We start from the raw sequence: 21,569 nt of genomic DNA on the forward strand, positions 1-21,569 counted from the left end.
TGCCAAGTAGGCTGTAAGCTCTAGGTAAATATTTGTTGGATGAATAAATGAATGCCCAAAAGGGCTTCTGGAAGAAAGCCAAGAAGACATTCCTCTGATGAAAAGAATTTGTAAAGAGGCAGGCAGATGCTGGAAGAGAGAATGTCGGGGTGAGGGCTGGAGGAGGGGAGACAGGCCTCTAGGCTGAATGGAGGTCGTGGGTGTGGGGTGGCCTCTCAAGAAATAGCAGAGGAGGAATGATAAAGGAGGAAATTATCCACCAGGAAAGCAGCTTCATCATGCTGGGAGGAAACTGCATTTTGTAGAAACTTAGGGCGAGAAAGTAGGGAGAGGGCCCCGAGAGAGAAGGGAGAGTCAGGATGAGGCAAGCGGTTTGGTAGGAGGTAATGACAATGATATCCAAATGACAGCTTCTGCGTCTTTTACTTCCCTTGGCCCTCGACCTCCCTCTCCCCCCACCGCCTTACTGGAAAGAGATGTTCGCATCCCATACCTCCCAGAGGAGCTGTTCACACTCCCAAGTTCTATTTATGAACACTCCTTGACCCTTCATCTCACTCACCCCATCTCGCCCACCCACACACCACTGCAAGGTCATCAAAAAGCTCCTTGTTGTTGAAACAGTGGGTCCTCATGCATATTGTGCTCAAACAGCTTCTGACACTGCTGGCCTTCCTAATTGTTTCTGACCTCCCCTTTTTTATCTGCCCATCTCATGGTTTCTCCTTATGCCCCTGGTCTCTGTCATTCCCCTCTTCCTCTCATGCTTTAACTGTTGGTGCTCCTTGGGGCTTCCATCAAAAGACCTTTCCTCCCTCTGAATGCTCATCCAATGTCATGTCGTTCACTTCAGTGGCTACAGTGGCCATCTGCATGCTGGGGCTTCCATTTCTAGATCCCTAGCTGAGTTCTCTCTTCGGAACTCCTAGATATGTTTACTTGGCTGTCCTGTGAGTGTCTCTTTCCAACAGGGAAAAGCCAAATGCACTGCCATCTGCCAAACCTGCTTCTCTGGTCTGCCCTATTTCTGCGAATGGCATCACTATCCATCCAGTTGCTTATGCCAAAACCACTTGTCTTCTTCTGCCCAAGCCCAGTGTGATTTTCTCTCCTTTCCTTCTCTGTATACATACAGTTAGTTCATCACCAAGTCCTGTGGATTCTCTATCTTGATGCCTTTCAAATCCACCCCATTTTCTTCATCTCCACAGCTACCATTTAAGTTCAGATCACAAGCATCACCTGCCCGGGGTTACTGCCCAGCTCCCTGACTCCTCCCCCCATCTTCCCTCCCTCCCATCTTCTCTTCCCCCAGCCCTGTTTTACACTGCAACTGGAGTGATCTTCTTCTTCTTCTTTTTTTTTTTTAATAGGAGAGAGAGAGAGACAGCATGAGCAGGGGAGGGTCAGAGAGAGAGGGAGTCACAGACTGAAACAGGCTCCAGGCTCTGAGCTGGCAGTCAGCACAGAGCCCGACGCGGGGCTCGAACCCACGGACCGCGAGATCATGACCTAAGCGAAAGTCGGATGCCTAACCGACTAAGCCACCCAGGCACCCCTGGAGTGATCTTCTTAAAGTGCAAACTGGATGCTGTGTTTTCCCTGCTTATATTTCCCCTTCCCTCTGGAGCAAACATAAGCCCTTAGCGTGGTTTTAAAAGCCTTTAATTATCTGGTCCCTACTTATCTCTCTAATTCCTAGCTACTCTGAAACAGGCACGTGTGTGCATATGCGCGCGCTTGTGCGCTTACACACACACACACACACACACAGACACACACACACACACACACACACCATAGTCTATATATTTGACCAGCAGGCTGAACCAGCTCTAGCTATCAGTGCCATGTTCTGCTTTGTCTCTGGTCCTGCCAGGCCATACCTTGGTCTGTGAGTCCTACTCCATGAGCCCATTTGTCCAAAAGAGCACTTGTTGCCATTGGCTACTATAGTAGATGTCTAGGTGAGGGAGCATCTCTTTGACTAGGCATAATGTGCTGTGGTACTAGAAGTTAGTTATGTTCCCCTCAGTCTTTGGAGCCTGTAAGCCATGATGTTAGACTCTAGTCCCCTGGGACTGCTCCTGAAGGAGCCCTGGACAGGACTGCTCAAGGCCCAGGGTAACTGGCCAAGGCATGGGGAGTGGCCTAACTGCCCTACCCCCATTCAGCCTTCCCAAGGTTGGGAAGTTCTGCCACAGACGCTCCTTCTATACATCCTCTTGCTGTTCAGTTGCCTCTCTATTTGTTGTACCCCTTATCAGAATGCAAGTTTTGAGGCAGGAAACAATGTCTTTCACTTGCCCACTCTGTATTAAGCATGTATGTATCCTGGGAAACAACATTTGGGGCCATTCCTGTTGTGCTGTGTATGCCTGCCGAAGGCTGAGTTGGGGCTGCACGCAGCCTAGACTCCCTTCCTCAGGCCATATCCTCTGTCTCAGGGCTCTGCCTCCCAGAGCAAGCATCTTCACACAACGGTGCTCTCTGATGGCCAAGCCATTGCTAAGCCAGCTTGCAAAGGATGCCTTTTTCTAATTCACAAAAGCTACTCAATAGACTAATAGTGACCCAGGCGTCAGAGAACAAGGTACATGAGGCTCTTGCTCTCATAGCACCGTCTAAGCAAAGAAATACATAAGCACTGAGTAAAAGTAATTCAGATGGTGAAAAGGCTGTGAAGAATGAGTGGCTATCTGAAAGACAGTTTTAGATAAGATGGTCTGGACCAAACTACATGCCCGAAAAACAAACAACCCAGTGAAGAAATGGGCAGAAGATATGAACAGACACTTCTCCAAAGACGACATCCAGATGGCCAACAGACACATGAAACGATGCTCAGCATCCCTCCTCATCAGGGAAATACACATCAAAACCACACTGAGATACCACCTCATGCCAGTCAGAGTGGCTAAAATGAGCAAATCAGAGAACTCTAGATGCTGGCGAAGATGTGGAGAAACGGGCACCCTCCTACACTGTTGGTGGGAATGTAAACTGGTACAGCCCCTCTGGAAAACAGTGTGGAGGTTCCTCAGGAAACTCACAATAGAACTCCCCTAGGACCCAGCAATAGCACTGCTAGGAATTTACCCAAGGGATACAGAAATGCTGATGCATAGGAGCACGTGTACCCCAATGTTCATAGCAGCACTCTCCACAATAGCTAAAACATGGAAAGAGCCTAAGTGTCCATCAACAGATGAATGGATCAAGATGTGGTTTATCTATACCATGGAATACTACATGGCAATGAGAAACAATGAAATCTGGCCATGTGTAGCCACATGGATGGACCTTGAGGGTGTTATGCTGAGCGAAATAAGTCAGGCAGAGAAGGACAAATATCATATGTTTGCACGTGTAGGAGGATTAGGAGGAACTTGACGGGGGAACAAGGGGGAGAAGAAGGGCGGAAATGGTGGGGGAAAGGGAGAGAGGCAAACCATGAGAGACTCTTGAATGCTGACAAAAACTGAGGACTGATGGATGTGGGGGGGAGGGGGGATGGGCATGGAGGAGGGCACTTGTGGGGATGAGCACTGAGTGTTATGTGGAAACTAATTTAACAATGAACTATTTGTAAAAAAAAAAAAAAAATAATAAACCTTCAAAAAAAAAAAAAAAAAAGATGGTCTGGGAAGACATGTCTGAAGAGCCAGAGCATTTAGCTGAGGTCCAGATGATAGTAAGGCCAGCCATGGGGAAATCAGAAGGAAGAGACAGCATGAGATCTCTAAGACTGCAATGATCTTGAGGGACTCAAGGATCGGAAGAAAGGCCAAAGTGGCTTAGGCATAGTGAGCAAAAGGGGATGACCAGGGAGAGGTGGATGGGGGTACCAGGTCATGCCGAGCTTCATAACCCTACGTGCCCTGTTCCCTGAGGTGTCCCCAGGGCCTGGGCCATTGTATGTATTCAGTAATACCTGTTGAAAGAATCTCATCAGGCCTCTGTCTACCCAACCAGAACAGATGCTCCGTGTGCCCCCAGTGCCCTCTAGTGACCACAGACGCCAGCCCAAGGCCCTCAGTAGCGTCGTCTTCAGAAAAATCTCTGCTTGGTCTTGTCCTTGGGCCCAGCCAAGTTTCTGGAATTTGTCTTATTAACCTATTACTTCTTTTCATTTCTGGAATTTGTCTTATTAATTATTCTCTTCAAGGAGGGTTAAATCAGTTATAAAAATCCCTGACATACAATCCGCAGTGAGATGCGTGCGGGGCTTCCATTCTTTACCCAAGCAGCGGTTTTCAAAGAGAAATCATGGCTGCCTGGTTCCTCGGGGGGAATACGGGGAACCTGTATAGATGGCAGCCATTAGAACACATTTCCGTATTTCCTAGCCTGTGTGACCGTGAGAAAGCTCTGTAGCAGCCTTCACATTTCCATGTGCTGTGGCGCTTAGGACAAGCTCCAGGTCATTGTGCAGCTCAGGGACGGCACCGTTAGGCTGGAATGCCTCATGAGCCACTGACTGCACACTCTGGCTTGCACATGACTTCTGCAGATCTGAGCTTGGGCACGGGATGCATGTCGAGGGCATATCGCAGCATGTGGACAAACATGACATAGTACCCCTCCTGCCGTTGTTCAGGTTTCATTTGAATCCCAACCCATTCTGGGCCCATGAGGCTAATCACCCAACAGATTTTGAACTGTGATCTCCTTGCGAGGTGGTCCCATGCCTGATTGAAAAACCTGCTTTCCACCCAACTTCCCTGGGGGGAAGAAAAACCCAACTCACTAACTGCAGCTCATTTGCAAATGTGTGCATTAATAAATCAAAAGTGACAGCAGAGACCTGGCCCTTCCTGGAGAAGGGATGGCAGAAGGAGGGGCCAATCCTTTCACCACCACCCCATCTCCAAATGACTCCCCCCCCCATGCAATAATTTATGCAGCTTTGGTTGAAGTATCCTTAAGGATGGGTCACCTCCAGCTTTCTTGGTAGATCATTCTCTGAATTGGTGAATCTTTCACTGCTTGCCTTTTCCAAAGGCCCTGCATGTGTTTCTCTGTTGATCTAGTCATAGACCACTGAGCCTACTGAAGGAATCTGGCTCTCCTTGATGTTTACGGGTATTTCCTCCTTAGTTGTCACTTACTCGAGTGTAGCGCCTGGCGTTCTCTGATTTTTCTTCATTAATCAGTCCCCACATTCCTTTACACTTGCTCCTCAGGTGACTCCATCAAGTCAACGTGTTTCTGGAGCTGAAAATGCCTGGAAGAACAGAGCCTTCCAGCTGCATCCACCAAAATGAATGGAATTAATGCGTTTCTAGCTCACTCCATGGCCATATGTTTCCACAGGTTCGCATCCAGGGGAATTCGTGCTTCCGTTTACTTCCCTGCAAATGCATATTGAGGCTTATCTGTGTATTTTCTAATTGGGTCTTGAACGCACAAAAATTAAAGCGTATATTGACAACAGCCAGTGTTGGCGAAGGTGTGGGGACACAGGCATTTTTCCCTACAGTGTTGAGAGTTCCAACTGATGCAACTTCTAAGCCCATTTTAATAGCTTTTGAAACAAAACAGAGACCCTTCAGCCAGCATTTAACATCAATGCAGCTTTGTTTATAGGAACAGAAAATCGAAAATGGACTAAGTATTCATCAGTTGGAAACTATTACATAAATGAAGTAAATGCATTTGGATATGCTCATGGAATGCAAGACCAAGCCACGGTTCAGAAAATAAGGACCTCTCTCTGTGCTGACGTGGAAAAATGCTGCCGGAATATCATTAAGGTCAAAAGCAAAGTGCAGAACAGTATATATGAGAGGAGACCATATTTATATTTATAAATTTTTATTCTAGCCACTTACAGGCCAGAATCTAGGCGGAGTCACATCAGTAGATTAATGGTACTTTTTCAGAGGTAAGGGGCTTTCTAAGATACGCTGTTTTCAATTGTTGGAACTTTTCTGTTTTTCCATGTAAGCGTGTATTCCTTTTAAGTTTAGTAAAAACGATAGTGATCTTAAATTACTTTTGTGATGCTCTATATCTCGTGAGGTGTCTTTTTATGACAAGCACTGTCTATTGCCCCTGATGTCTTCTCTTTGGGCCTCAGACACTGACGACCTTGCCGCATGCTGACATCAGGATTAGTCCTCCTTCCCCCAAAGCTCAGAATGGTAATGCTTCTCTTCAAGGTTTCGTTACTTGAGCACATAAGTTTTCTTGATCGCTTCCAAGTTTTACCATGCACCTCCAGGTGCCTTTAGCCAGCTTTGCTTTGCTTTTTGTTTACTATGTTTGGATTCTGTATAGATGATTTCATTCGAATGGTATTGTTACCTATTTCTGTAAGATTTTGATCATTTTCTAAGTATCTATATCTTTTTTCTCTTCCCCTGCCCCTTTAATGAGGAGATACCTGTTTCCCAGCCTGCTTAGAATTGCTCGTTAAGCTTTATTTCATAGGATTCTTTTTTTTTTGAATTTTATTTATTTTTTTTCAGGCTTTAAGGTTTATTCAACCAAGTTTCTTCTTCTTCTTTTTTTTTTTTACAACATTGAAAGATGTCTTTATTTATTTATTTTTTACAAATAGTTTATTGTCAAGTTGGTTTCCATTGAAAGAGGGCCAAGGGGATTGGGCGTGACCTTTTGCTACAGAAGCTCTTGTCTTGTTTCTTTTGCCCTCACTCTTTGCTCTTCCTGAACTAGCACTGTGCACACTACCTGTGTAATTCCAAGAATTATATTAAGAATTGGGTCTTTTTACTTCTACTTTATGTTCAGGGTGGTGATTTATTTACATAGCGTGTTAAAAAAAAGAGAGAGAGAGAAACCACCAGGGCTGGTTCAGTTGGTGAGGCATGCAACTCTTGATCTCGGGGTTTTGAGTTAGAGCGCCATGTTGGGTGTAGAGATTACCTAAAAATAAAATCTTAAAAAAAGAGAAAGAAACCACCCAGAACTCCCATGAATTTATTTCTTATTAATTTAAATTTTTATACAAGCAATATAAACAGAAAATTAGAATATCCACGTGAGCAAATGAAGAGAAAAACAGAAATCATCTGTGTTCTCACTATCAGACTGTTTAATAATTGGCTTTATAGCCTGATAGATAATTTCTATGTATATAAATATCTTTCCTAAAAATAGGATTAAATTTAATAAATTGTTTTATAACCTGATTTAATATAGCATAAATATTTGTTTATGTCACTAAAGAAAGATAATAATAGCAAGCATAGAATTCACTACATGCCAGGCACTAGATTAAGTGTTTTATACATATTAGTCTCACAACATGCTGTATGTTGGATAGCATTATTACTCCCATTTTATAGGTTAAAAAACGGAGGCACAGAGAGATGAAGTAAATTGCTTAAGGTCATACAGCTAGTAAATGACAGAACTAAGTTTGGAGCCTAGACTACCTCTACTCCAGAGGTCATGCTCTTGACCACAGAGCTCTGACCCATGTCAGTATTTTCATGGCTATATTATATGATCATTTATCTAACCACTTCCTTCTTTCCGGGCGTTTAGATCCACTGTTGTACACAAAGCAGCAATGAATACCTTGTTCACGTATTCATCTTTGTATGTGTGCTCATTTACTACCGTTAGGCTAAATCCCGATGGGTAGAATTGCTGAGTCCAGGAGTTTACATGTTTTTGTAAAATTTGGATACTATTAGTCGATATTTTAAGCAATATATTTCCTATGTCTCTTTGACCCTTATAAATTCATTGTTCTTTTCCAAAACTGTGTAACTGTCTTTTGGATTCAGTGACTGTTTGTTTGTTTCTTAAAACATGGAGCTTCTCTCTTCCACTTCTTCTCCCTTCCTTCTGCATCATGCCCATTTCTCTAAAATGTTTCACAAAACAATACACTTTCTAAAAGCATGAGGCTTTATGTTGCCAGTACTTCCAGTACCTTCCTCCTCCTGCCCTGTATCTCTTCGGTGGGGTCATGTACACAGATGAAATACTGCCCACCCTTTGACTTAATGTCAGTCCTTCATACTGCTATTTTTTTCCTTTTCCCTGCTTTACTATGTCTTCCCGGATTCATAAGCATTGACGTAACAAACCTGCTGTACAGTGTATTTTTTTTCTTGATTCGATGCATGTCCATGAGGGTGGGCTGCCCGGCAAGGATGACTGATGTGTTCGAAGCCTGGGAGACAGAGCTTCCTGGTCTTATCCCACCTTGGCCTCTCACTCCTTGTGTGACCTTGAGAAGCCACTTCATCATTCTGCATTTCATTTTCCTCATTTGCCAAATGAAGAAGGTGAACTAAATGACCTAGAAAACCTATTCCCGGTTTGGGGAAAAATAAAAAGGGTCAGGCTCTCCGAGAGTAAAGTAGAGCCTGGAGAAATAGTATTTGAAACTGGGGCAAATGTGCAAGTTGGTGGAGCCCCGTTGGAGGCCGTTAAAGATTTGTTTCAACATCTTACAAATATTTTGTGCCGTGTCTCTTAGCCAAGGTCTCCTAAGAGTGTGCCTTAGTGGTTTGTGAAACATGTCTCTAAGACCAAGGTAATTATAGTTTTTTCTACTGATGCATGACAAATGGCCTCTCACTTTGAATTCTTTAATGGGGAAGAAAAACTTTCCATGACAACAGCACTGGAACTTAATTACAGGCTCCAGATCCAGGGGCAAGAATAGAGGTAGTCATGGCTGCGGTCAAGGGACAGAAGACAGCCTGGGAGGAGCCAGGACAGAGGGATGTAACAATGACAGCATCAGTGGGACTACATCAAGCACTTGCTATTTGCCAGGCGCCGTCCCAAGAACTTGAAATTGTGTGTCTCATTCAATTCCCGCGGTGATCCTAGAGATAGGTTATGAGGTAGATGCTTTTACTTCTTCTGTTTTACAGAGATGAGTATTGTGAGGCTTAAAGAATTTAAGTAACCTGATTTAATTTACTCAGCCAGTAGTTGTCACAGGCAAAATTTGAACCCTGAGAGTTCTCTTACATAACACAAGCTTTTTGAATATGTGTTACATGCCAGGCAGCCTTCTTGGGTCTGGAGATGCACCAGTGAATGAGGCAAAGTTCCTGCTCATATGGAGTTTGACTAATAGTGGGATGAGCCCAGAAATAACAAGTCAGCAAATCAATAAATAATTTCAGGTGGCAATAAATGCTATGAAGGAGAGTGATGAGAGCTAGGGGTAGGCTACTTTACACAAGATTGTCAGGGGAGGCCCCTAGGAAGTGACTTGTGAGTTGAGGCCTGCATAATGGAGTAAGTCAACCATGCAAAGATTATTGGAGAGCATTTTATGTGGACCATCCACAAGAGCGATGGCTGGGGGCTTGGAAGAGCATGGCTTGCTCTAGGAACAGTGAGAAGGTTAGCATTTCTGGATAAGTGTAAAAGGACACAGTGTCTGCAAAGAAGTCAAAGAGGTGGGCAGGGACCAGATGACACAGGACCTTGGAGGCCACAGCAAGAGGTATGGATATCTTATTCCAAATGCAGAAGGAAGGCGCTACAGAATTTCAAGCAGGGGAATGTTAAAATCTCCGGTCTCTACGGGCCCCCTTCTTCCCTTCTATGTAATACTGCCAATGAGGAGCAAGCAACTGGCCAGGGATAAATTGTTTCTGTAGCACACAGTGCAGCCTAAATGAAAGTTATAAAGTTAGGAGTCAGTGTTTCAGATGAAACAAAATTCTAGGTTTTTCATGAAACAGCAAGACTGTGAGGGACAGGGAGAGATCCTTGGATCTGAACTTTTGACTTTAGTTAAGAAGACTTTAGGAGATGCAAGCAGAGCATCTGAACTATACTTAAAACCTGTATGAAGGAGGTTACTTCTCTTCGGGGACTTTCCATTAATATGCAGAGACTGGCACTCTAGGCACTGAACATTCTTGACTGCTTCTCAGTCTGGGGATTGTGCTCACCTCATAGAACAAATCTCATCCAGAATAATAAGACATCATAGCTTTGTATAAATGACATCTCAGATTTATATTTCTTTGAGATCTGGTATCTCTGGTAATCTAGTGGTTAGGGTTCAACACCTTCTATGCAATCGTGTGTGTGTGTGTGTGTGTGTATGTGTGTGTGTGTGTATCTTTATCTTTGAAAAAATATTTTTGAAAATGCCATCAACATTTTAACACACAGGACCTGGCTTTTCTGATGAGGTGGCATTTTATGGATGTTTCTCTTGTAAACTCTGCAACTTATTTTCTTTGAATGTTTTTTATAAACAAATACCCCTGTTAATTCATTAAAATTGGTTTTTGTGAAACCAATAGAGTAAAATTAGTGGCTTGTTTGGGTTAAAAGCTCACTATTATGGATACTGTACTACTTTGACAACACTGTTAAGAGTTTCACTTTTATCAGCAAACTAAGTTTGAATAAGAACACTGGGGTGCCTGGGTGGCTCAGTCAGTTAAGCGGCTGACTTTGGCTCACCATGATCTCATGGTCCGGTCCATTGGTTTGAACCCCAAATCAGGCTCTGTGCTGATAGCTCAGTGCCTGGAGCCTGCTTCAGATTCTGTATTTCCCTCTCGCCCTCTGCCCCTCCCCAACTCATGCACTGTCTCTCTCCATCTCTCAAAATAAATAAACATTTAAAAAAAGAACATAAGCCATTATTAATGCACTGTATTTGTATGTGCACTTATGTGGCTGATTATCCATAGATAGAGTCCTGGCAATATGGGCCTAATGATATGGACTTATTTGAATGAAAACTACATTTGGAGGCATTTAGTTGCGTCTGTGATCAGGTGGACCCCAGAGAGCAAGACATTAATTGTGAAAGAATTTAAGCTACACAACTGTAATTAAGTAGGATTTGGGGACGTTCGCCACCCTTGAGTTAGTTTTTTTTTTTTTTTTTTTTTTTTATTTTTTTATTTCTAGGATAGAGAGAGACAGCGTGAACAGGGGAGGGTCAGAGAGAGAGGGAGACACAGACTCTGAAACAGGCTCCAGGCTCTGAGCTGGCAGTCAGCACAGAGCCCGACGCGGGGCTCGAACCCACGAACCGTGAGATCATGACCTAAGCGAAAGTCGGACGCTTAACCGACTAAGCCACCCAGGCGCCCCGAGTTAGTTTTTATATAAATAGCGTGTTTGCTTCTCAGGAGGGGAAAAATTCTCAAACGACCTCTGTGCACAAAGTTAGAGAATTTCTAGTCCTTGGCATGAAACTCGTTTGTGACAGTAGCATTAGAAGGGCAGCGGGTGGATGGCTGGGTGATATGATACCTTGGGGTTGCAAGAATGATGACAGGAACAATTTCCTCGTATAAAGGTGCTGAATTTGAGAACTCTTAAGGTTCCCCCCCAGCTCATTGTTCTGTGGTTTGAGGGAAAGGATTCTCCCCTCTGGCTGCTTAAGCTACCTATGTTTTACCAAGGCCTTAGCTACATGCTAGGAAGGCTGTAACAACTCCATCACAATTATAAATTCAGCTGTCAGCACTGGGATTGTTGAATCGACTGAACAAGCAGATTTCCTCCCATTGTCTGTTTTCTAGATTGATGAATAACAATTTCATCCTCTCCGTTTTATTGTAACTCTTTCACTCTGACACTTCTGATTGCTGAGAGGTGTTCTAGAAATTTCCTTAGTCACACGCTGAAATAAATTCAAGGAGATAATGCGATTCCAATTGAATCATCAGTGTCTCTGCTGTCAGACCCAGTCATTTTAGGAGTTCAGTTGGTTGAGTTGCCCAACTTCCCAGATTTAATACTACATACTTGCCACTTTACGTCTTGCCCTCAAGTCTTAATAAATGGGCTAAAGGTCTGATGGAAACTGTGAGATAAATTACATGTTTATTATGCCAAGTTAAGTAAATACCCTTTGAAAGGATTACTGGAGGGTACAATCAAGTTAATTGCTTTAAGAATCTTTTTTGATTTACTGGGCTCTATGAAAATGGTTAAGCAATTGATTTCTGTCATGGTAAGTGATCTGAAGAGAGTGCAGTTGGGTCCGCAAGGGTTGCCATGTACATTTCCTCCCTCGTGGCTGGAACTGTCCCATAAATGAGCAGAGGGGGGCCCCTGGGACCAGAATGCAAGTACCGCTGACAGACTGTTGTTCCTCCAAAGAAGACACATGTTGACGGTTTGACGTTCAGGCTGACAGATTGATTTTTTCCCCCTTTTTTATTCTAGATGCTGAAGAATACCAGCCTCCAATATGGAAATCGTACTGTGAGTATTTGAGATGAGAATCTCTTCACATGTCTTCAGTAGGCCTGCCTTTTGAACACTTCTTGCCATTGATTTAATGAACACAAACAGTCACACCTCACGACCCCGAAAACCCAAATCTTGCTTTTTCCACTGAGGAAAAAGTCAGGGGGAACCGCACAGCACTCTCCCTTGGCCAGGACCCCCCAGAGCAGGCTGCCTGTGACCCATTTCAGGAATGCTTAGATAAAAGAGATCTACATTCTGACTCCCGACCTTGTGGTTTGGGGCTTTCCTTTTCGGTTTTGCAGATTTGATCAGCAAGGACGAACGTGCTGACTTCCATGAATTACATTCTTAGCTGATCATCCTACAGCTGTAATATCACATGACATCTATCACAAAGAATATTAACAGATAGCAAGGAATCATGTTTGGTCACTACGGGTGATGCCTTTGAAACAGAAATCATATCTGGTCATCGGTCAGCAGCTCCGTTCCCTTCATGAAGGCAGGCACTTGTCATCACCATCACATTCATTTTCTATTATTTTCTCTTTCCTTAGTATCCACTGCCTAAGAGATTCTCCAGCAAGAGAGGGAAGGCATGTGGTCGGGTGGAAACCCACTGTGCTGACGGCCAGGGGACACGTGTCCTTGTTCAGGCTCTGATTCTGGACAGCAACAATAAGAATAACTATTATCCTCATTATTGAGGCTACTGCTGTTTCCACCACTCATGAGACCTGCCCCGTGCCGGCTACTGTGCCAGCTGTGTGCCCGAACTCTCAAGTTCTCCCCACAGCCCTAAGCGATGGCTGCCATGATTATCCCCGTTTCACGTGCAAGGAAACCGCAGCTCAGGAGGTTCAGTAACTTGGCATATGTTCTCCATCTCTCAATGCCTTGGATTGGCATTCAGAGTGCAACCCAGAAGCACGTCTGACCCACAGCCTGCAAGTTTTCAGGACTTTTTTTCTTCCCACTTACAATTTTATACCTGTGTATATACACACACACGCACACATATACGCACCTGCCTGTGTATATATCTGTTACCAAAGCAATACATAGCTGTACAAGACCAACATTACAAAACACACAAAGTTGAGAGTAAAATTCTTTCTAATTGACAAGCCAACCCCACCCCGGATTCCGTGTCTCTTTCCTGCTTCCCAGTTGCTGACCTCAGTCAGTTTTGGAAGCCATATCCTTTCAGGTGTTCAAAATATACATGGCTAATAGTAAGGCTTTTTTTTTTTTTTGCTGTTGTTCCCTTTGGAGAAAAATGGGCTTATGCTATACTTGGTGTCCTTCACCTTGCTTGTTTCATTTCACAAATATCTTGTTTTTATCTTTGCATGTCAGCATATATAGAGGCACCTCATTCTTTATTACATGAGTCTGTTCTCCCATCTGTGAAATAAAGGGGTTGTGCCGGGTCTCTGAGGGCCCTTCCAATCTAATGTTCTGCATTCTGATCTTCTATTTTAAAAGGCAGTGCTAATGACTTAGTAATTGGATGTTTTTGTTTGTTTGTTTCCTAATGGAGTGTGAAGAGCTCTGACAGTAAATCAACAAAATATCTGTAGTGAGAGGCACTGGGTGGTGCATGACTTACTGTGCTTTGCACACTGCTTTGCACACAGCCTTGCATACATTAACTAGCCAATAAATATTTGTTGAGTGAATGCCACCACAGAGAGCTTTACTGAAGCAGAACGATGGCATTGGCTCCAATTCATTTCGCCTTTGGCTAAGAGGCCTTGGGCCACCCAATATATCTCTTAAAAGTGCTCCTGAGTCCTAAGGAAGGGAGAAAGCACATTGTTAATTATATGTTTAGAGTATCAATTTCACTGTGGTATATTGGTTTTAAGTCTGACTTGGGGGTCTAACCAGAGTTGTGCTTTTCTTTATTTGCTCTAAAATCATAAAACTTTAGACATGGAAAGGATAGTTGAGGCCATTTAATACAAACCTAAGGTCATATGTGAAACTGTTCTCTATTACACCCAATAAATAGTCATCCCGGGTCTATTTAAAACTCGTATTTTCCTGATACGAGGAAAATGTATAGGTATGTCTTACGAGGCAAAAATGTACTGCCTTCAGTAAATATATGAGCAATTTAAAAGTACCAAAAGTCACTAGAGTTAAAAAAAAAATGCATGATGGAAAATGTGCATGCCATACATGCTATGCTAATGAGTTTGACATCAACACCTAAAATTATCTTTCAAAGGATGGTTTGTGAACATTTCAAAGAAAAGGACTCAGGTTCAACACGGATTCAACAACAGGTTATTTAAAACCAAGCAAATGTCATACTTTGAAATGTTTTAGACTTTCAGATCAGGAAAATACGAGTTTATACCAGTATACCAAACTGAGAAAATACCAGTTTCTAAGTTTAAATGCTAATTGGAATGCTCTTGGATGCAAGTAACAGAATATTCCACTCCATCACGTTCATTGACTTAAGCAAAAATGCCCAGCGATACTGGCTTCAGGCATAACTTGTTCCAGCAATTCAAACCGCATGTGTGGTATATAGCTCTTCCTTTCTAGGCTCTGCTTTTCAGGTTTGGCGTCACTATTAGTAGGCTCTTCCTTTGTGATCCCAGATAGCTACTCATAGCACCAGGACTACCTCTCCCTTATTCAAGAGCAGCAGGCAGAAAGAGACTTTACTTTCCTGACACCTTTAGCAAAGACTTAGAACTGAGTCTCCGCCCTGACTGACCTGCCTTACCCATTCCCGGCTCCATCATTGTGGTCCAAGAGTTGAGTATGCTGCTGACCTGAACCAGTCAGGGACCAACCCTCTGTAATCCACACAACTGGAAAATTTGGAGTACTGTTGGAAAGGAGAAGATGGAAATGGATATTGGGAAGGCTACCACAAATGTCTGGCTTAGAAAGTTAGAGGAATCAGAACCGTAGGAATCAGCTCTCTGAATATTTTAAAGTAGATGGTGCATTCATTCATTTATCACTCATGTGGCAAATGCATATTAAGGCTTTGCTTTAAGCCAAACACTGTGCTTAGAGTTGTGAGGCCAAAGGGATGGATAAGCCCGGGTACTGACTCAGAACCCAGATGTCACATGATTTTCCTTAACTCCCTGTATTTTCTGCTCCCCTCTCTTTCTCAGAACCTGCCACTCAACTGGGCTTGTCTTGGGACAAGAATAATCTTGTCCCAAAGTATCATATGTCTGCGGCTAGTCCTTAATATCGAAGATCAAACCCCAAAACATTGATGAAGTCATCAAGGAAGCTTTGGTTTCCATTTTCTTAAAAAAAAAAAAAAAAAAAAAAGCTATCTTCAAGTTCACTTATAAAAATAATAATGAAGCCACATTCTAAACTTGAAGCCGGAACCACACCAACTGTATGATGCCCTAAGCAGACAAGTTCACAAATCGCCCTGGGTATACTCTGAAAGACTTTCTTTTCGAAGAGGCCAAGTGCCAATTAGATAGCAGTTGCTGGTGCCGGCAGCTCCCCCAGGAGACCCTCCCGGGCAGTAGGGCAAGCAGTCACAGCTTGTGCCTGTTTTCCTAAAGAGGAGTTGAGAACCTCAGGACGCTGGTCCACTGACCCCCTGCCTCAGAACTGCCCTGGGAGAATACTGATAATAACATGTCCTCAGCCCTTACTCCCGGGTTTCTGAATCGGAAGAATTGGGGGGGGTGGGGGATCTGCAATATATGAGACCCTGTAGGTAGAAAAACCTTCTTCACACTAACACCTGAGACCCTCTCATCATGAGGCTACATAGCCTCATCCGCGGGTTTCTCACGGTTCCATTAGACAAGAGAAGAACTCAGTCCCCATTAAGACTGGATATTCTGCTAGTGAGGTACGTGGGAGGTGGGGTTAAGCCAAGAAGACCTCTAAAACTCCTCTGTTTCTCACTCACACCCATGAGTTTTTCCCCTGAGGACTGGGAAGACATGGGCACTGATCAGTGTGGTACTGGCTCAGTCTTACTCACAAATGGCTGGGTTGGGCTCCTGGGTCTGCATGCCCTCTTAATAAAGAAGAAGCTGTCAGAGGCCATTCCTGCAGGGTCTGTAAGGAGCCAATAAGGAGCCAATGGGTGTAGATAGAGTCTCTGTGTCATCCAGACCACAGGCTTTCCCTTGGCATCCATAAGAAATGGAGTGATCGTTGTTAGAGGGGAACGAGCCCACTTTTCTTATTGGAGAAAAAGTAAAACATTCTTTCAGCGAGTCCTGGGTTTCCCAATGTGCTTCAGGCTGCTGGGGGGTGCAAGGACTCCTCTACCTCTTCGGTCCGGGGTGGTCACACCCCCTGCCAAATAGCTTACTCCAGCGCCCAGAGTCCTCTCCGGTTCTGTAGAGTGCCCAGGGCTGGGGAGTGCCTAGGACATATCTGGAACATTGCTACAGCAGCCGATCCCATCATATCACCTCTTAGCCCACAGAGCTACCCAACAAGTGACATACATTATTGTGTTTTGCTCGTGAAATGTGCTTGTTGAACAGCAACAAAAAAAACATACACAAAGTGATGCTTTCAGATGATGTGACATGTTCCAGTTTGTATTAAATATGCCTTAGAGGGTTTTTTTTTTCACCATGGTTATTTTGTTATAGCTAACCTTGAAAATGAGCGGCTGAGACCCTCCCTTGAAGCTAATATAGGATTTGGGGCCCATTTTTTTATATAGCTACCATTGCAGTTGGTTGCTGTCTCATTATCTTTATAGAGACACATTATCCAGATGGTAAATAGGCTTGTGTGCCTATGTGCCAACTTTTGTTGCTTGGAACAGTACCGAACAGATCGGTTCTGAGACCTACTCACTGAGAAACAGCAATCGATCAGTGATGTGTGCTGCCCAGGGACCAGGGAAAAACCTCGGTGTTCCTGGCTTGAGGGTTTTGCAGGGTCCCCCTCAACGTCGCCCCCCTGGCTCAGACTGTTCCTGGTTTTGAGATTGGGGAACTATCGCATGTCTCTCTACTAAACCTCAGGAGGTTGTTAGAGGGCACAGTGACGGACTTTACCCTGTCTAGAATGTTCCTTCACCTGTATCCTCTGTGATTGTTAATGGCGTCTCCATCTCTCATTGCTTCAAGGTCCTTCCCTCCATTCAATCTGTCATTAAGCCCTGTCAGTTCTCCTCTGCCATTAATTTACCTTCTTATCTGAGTCTCCACCAGGTTGTCTTAATGCACATTTTCACGATCTCCTTTACGCACAACTAAAATACTGTTTTCTCTCAATTCTCTGCCTCCAGGGCCCCTGCTCTGGTCCTCCTCTCGGTGAGGCAAAGGGCAGTGGCTCCCTCTCATGGCTGGGTATTAGAGCCTCCTAAGTGTTTTATAAAAGAAAAACAAACTCAGGGGCTCATCCTCTGGACTGTCCGTGCGCACTGCCCGTGAGCATTCCTAGCTGCACGTAGGACCTCTCCACCCCCCGCCTTAGGGAACTACCGACAAGGCTGAAAAATGCAAACCTTGGAATCTGGAAATCAGGCTTTTAATCTCAATGTTATGATATCATCTCTGCGACCTTGAGCTTCTTCAAAGCTTGGCATTTCCACTACTTTATCCGTAAGGGTGGGCTATCAGTTACCTTGTAAGTTTGTTGGGAAGATTAAATGAGAAGATCTAGATAAGGTGTCTAGCACGTAGTAGGTGTCCACAGTTTGGCATCTTCTGTCATTCTGCATAGTCTTATCCTTATTTTTCTGAAACAGACCAGATCATATCATCTCCCTGCTCAAAAAATGTAATTGTCTCCCCGCTTCAGACAGAAAAACATCCATGCTCCTTAGCTCCTGACCTTTAAGATTGAGCTTTATGTGTGGGTGCCTGGGTGGCCCAGTTAAGCGTCCAACTTCGGCTCAGGTCATGATCTCATGGTTTGTGAGTTCAAGTCCCGTGTCAGGCTCTGTTTTGATAGCTCAGAGCCTGGAGCCTGCTTTGGATTCTGTGCCTCCCTCTCTCTCTCTCTCTGCCCCTCCCCAGCACACATCCTCCCTCCCTCTCTCTCTCTCTCTCAAAAATAAATAAACATAATTTTTTTAAAAAAAGATTTAGCTTTCTGTGACCTTCTCCCACATCTGCCTAACCTGGTGGAACAGCCATGCTGGACTCTTACTGACCAATAAGCATGCCTTTCCCTTTCTCTGCTGAGGCCCTTTCTTCCACCTGTAACTGCCTTTCTCTTCCCTACGTGCAAAACCCCTCTAATCCTCTGAGAAGAGCTCTGAAGAGCTCCATACTACTCCCTTGGGGAAGCCATCCTGGCCACCTGAGTGAAAAGAACTGCTTCCTCCTCTCCCCCGTATTAAAGCATTCGGCCCACCCTTGTTGCATATCTCCACACGAGTCTCTCTCACTGGATCCGAGTTTCCTTGAAGACAAAGGCTGTGACCCATGAGTTGTTGATACAGTTAGTTTGTTCACCGAATATGGCATTAAGCTAAATTGCTGTGTGCCAAACACTGTTCTAGGTGCTGAGGGTACCACAGTGGACAGAACAAAGTCCCTGCCCTCAAAGAGCCTATGCTTTGGTCGAGGGAAATGGTACACAAAATAAACAAATTGTGTTAATAATGATGAGTGTTGTAAAGAAACACAAGACAGGGTAAGGGAGCAGAGCGATGTTATATCAAGTCAGGGAAGACCCGAGTGAAGGAAGAGAGGGTGCCATTTGGATATCTTAGGAAAGAGCAATCCAGGTGGAAAGAATAGCAAGTGCAAAGGGCTTGAGGCATAGAAAAATAAACAGGGCCCTGAACTTAAAAGGATAGCCGGATGCCCCAGGGCAAATATTTTACCGTCCTGTGCTTGTTTCCTCATCTAAAAAATAAGAATGATAATAATACAACATTCTTTTTTCTGAGTTCTCCTGAAGATTCAGTAAAATATTGTCCCCGGCACATGACCGGCACTCGATATGCTGGTTTCCTTCTCTTCCCCCCTTTCTCTCTGTTCATCATAAAAGCCTCCACATAATGCTGACTGTGGTATCTAGCCTATAGCAGATGTTCAAATATTTGCTGATATGAATTGCAAAGGCACACTTAGCAAAACATGCTCTCATCTTACAACGTGTATACTTCATTTGTCACCTCCAAGGGAGGCATTAAAAATGGTGTCCAGCCAGCCGTACCCCTACAACTGTTGGCTTCAGGACGCACTGGCACTCGGAAGAGAAGAGGGGGCACAGTTCTCTGGATGTGGCTTCTGCAGTTCCCCTTGGTTCTACCACTCTGTGATTTTTGGAACAGGCCCTTTTCGGTCCCATTATACTCATTAATAGTAACACTGTTGGAAACCAGTTAGTAAGCATCGGGGCTGATTCAAGAGGTTTAAAGGATTGCGAGCAGCCTCTCCCATGATTTAAGGAGAGCCTGGGCATTACTGGGATGGTCAGTGGAATGCCCACAATTATTTCTGTATCTTTGGCCATTTCTTCCTCCTATTTCCTCTTTGACAAGAAGCCTTCTCTGTCCCTATCTGCCGTGCCTGGGTACAGTTGTCCTTAAGTGACACAGGCATTATCAGTAGTGTGGGCAACTCAGCTTAGCAATGTGGCACATTAAAACGTCTATACGAGTGGATAGTTTCTTCTGTGCGTGGTAGCTGGGCAGTCTACACTTAATTAGGTAAGAAAATAACCACGTTGAGCTGCAGGCATTGAGAAGCCATAATTACAGAATACATCCCACCATATTCATTGCTGCTTCTACATGACCATCTGCATCTCAGTTAAAATCCACCCCCCCTTTTTTTTATTTTTAGGCCTAAGAAAAATCAGAAATTTTTGCTTATCTTATTACATTTTCTAGAAATAGTTTACGTGATTGAATTTTAACTTTTCATACACTGATACGATCTAAAATTAATTCTTCCTTTTTCAAGATTCTGAGGATAATATCAGTTTGGTTTTCAAAGAGGTAGAGCTCACAGATACCTGCATAGGGTAGTTTCCTTCTTTTTTTCTTCTGTCTTTTCAAAAAATGTTTGTTTATTTTAGAGAGAGTGCGTAAGTGGAGGAGGCGCAGAGAGAGAGCAAGAGAGAGAGAGAGAATCCCAAATAGGCTCTGGGCTGTCAGCGCAGAGGCCGATGCAGGGCTTGATCTCATGAACCTTGACATTATGACCTGAGCCAAAATCAAGAGTCTGACGCTTAACTGACTGAGCTGCCCAGGTGCCCTGGGGTAGTTTCCTTCCAAGAGAAATAACCAGACGCGCTGAACAGCAGAAAATCACTCACTGTAATCAGAGAAATCATGAGCATTACTGGGATGGCCTGATAGATTTTATTTTTATATACAAACCTACTTTCCTCCACACCCAAGCCTGAAAGTCTATGTTTGAAGCAAGATCTAAGGAGGTTACTATTTCTTAAGATATTGAGGGGCCCAAGAAAGAGAAATGACAATGGGTGGGAATTAGTCACATAGATGAGAATCCTTGGGGATGGGCGGGCCAAAATTGGAACTCATGAACACAGAAAGGACTTGGGGTTTCACCCGCTCACAGAATCGGTGGTGTCTTTGTACATCTCTGTGACATTTCAGAGAATGACACTCCTCTGCTAATGCCAGTCCTTCCCCAATATGTCAGGGGACATCAGCATATAAATTCAGGAATCCTATTATGTGATCGTACTGCTTAGGTACTCACAAGTAGAATTCCATTCTTAAAATAGTCAGAAGAATTTTACTCCTACCTTCCAAGAAAGCCATAAAATGAACAATGCCAGTAACAATTATGAAACTAAATTGGCCTTGTAAAAGAAAAGAAAAATCAATTTTGCCAGTTTACATCCCTGGTAACTAATTTCCATATAAATGATCTGACTTTATGCAGTCTAAAAATATGCCTGTATCTTCTGTGTTTTCTTGGTTGAAATATTTGCAGTTCTTGAGATATACTTAGGTGCAACTATTGGAAGCTATTTTGGTATGTGTTATAGCTTTCTAATTATAATTATCTTTTTTTTTTTTTTTTTTTTTTGGCAGTATATCAGTTACAGCAAGAGGCCCCTCGTCCCAAGAGGATCATTTGTCCTGGGGAGGTCAGTACTCAGCTATTTCCAACACACCTTGTTAAATATGATGAATTGTCAGCACTATGTTGATGTTGGAGGGCTTTCAGATTTCCTGGGAGTTGATTTGCATTCACGTTTGTTAACGTGTCACCAAATTTAACGCCTAAGTAATCTGTATTTTGAAATCAGGTGTTATTTGAAAAATATTCACAAACTAACTTGATGTCAGAGGTCTTGTGTTTTTTTTTTTGTTTGTTTGTTTTTTAAATGTTTTATTTATTTCTAGGAGAGAGAGAGAGACACACAACGTGAGCAGGGGAGGGTCAGAGAGAGAGGGAGTCCCAGACTGAAACAGG

At 43.7% G+C, this 21,569-nt stretch overlaps 1 protein-coding gene across 1 annotated transcript in view; it reads left to right on the forward strand.

The window, feature by feature from the left end:
* Positions 1-21,569, forward strand: part of CHN2 (chimerin 2) — a 304,122-nt gene that overhangs the window by 140,630 nt on the left and 141,923 nt on the right. The window contains exons 2-3 of the mRNA XM_039229860.1: positions 12,151-12,189; positions 21,185-21,240. Of these exons, the coding sequence (XP_039085791.1) occupies positions 12,151-12,189; positions 21,185-21,240 (95 nt within the window). The remainder of the gene's footprint in view (positions 1-12,150; positions 12,190-21,184; positions 21,241-21,569) is intronic.

This window comes from Hyaena hyaena, unplaced genomic scaffold (assembly GCF_003009895.1).
Source record: "Hyaena hyaena isolate Hyena2069 unplaced genomic scaffold, ASM300989v1 scaffold_40, whole genome shotgun sequence".
In the NCBI taxonomy this organism is placed as follows: domain Eukaryota; kingdom Metazoa; phylum Chordata; class Mammalia; order Carnivora; family Hyaenidae; genus Hyaena; species Hyaena hyaena.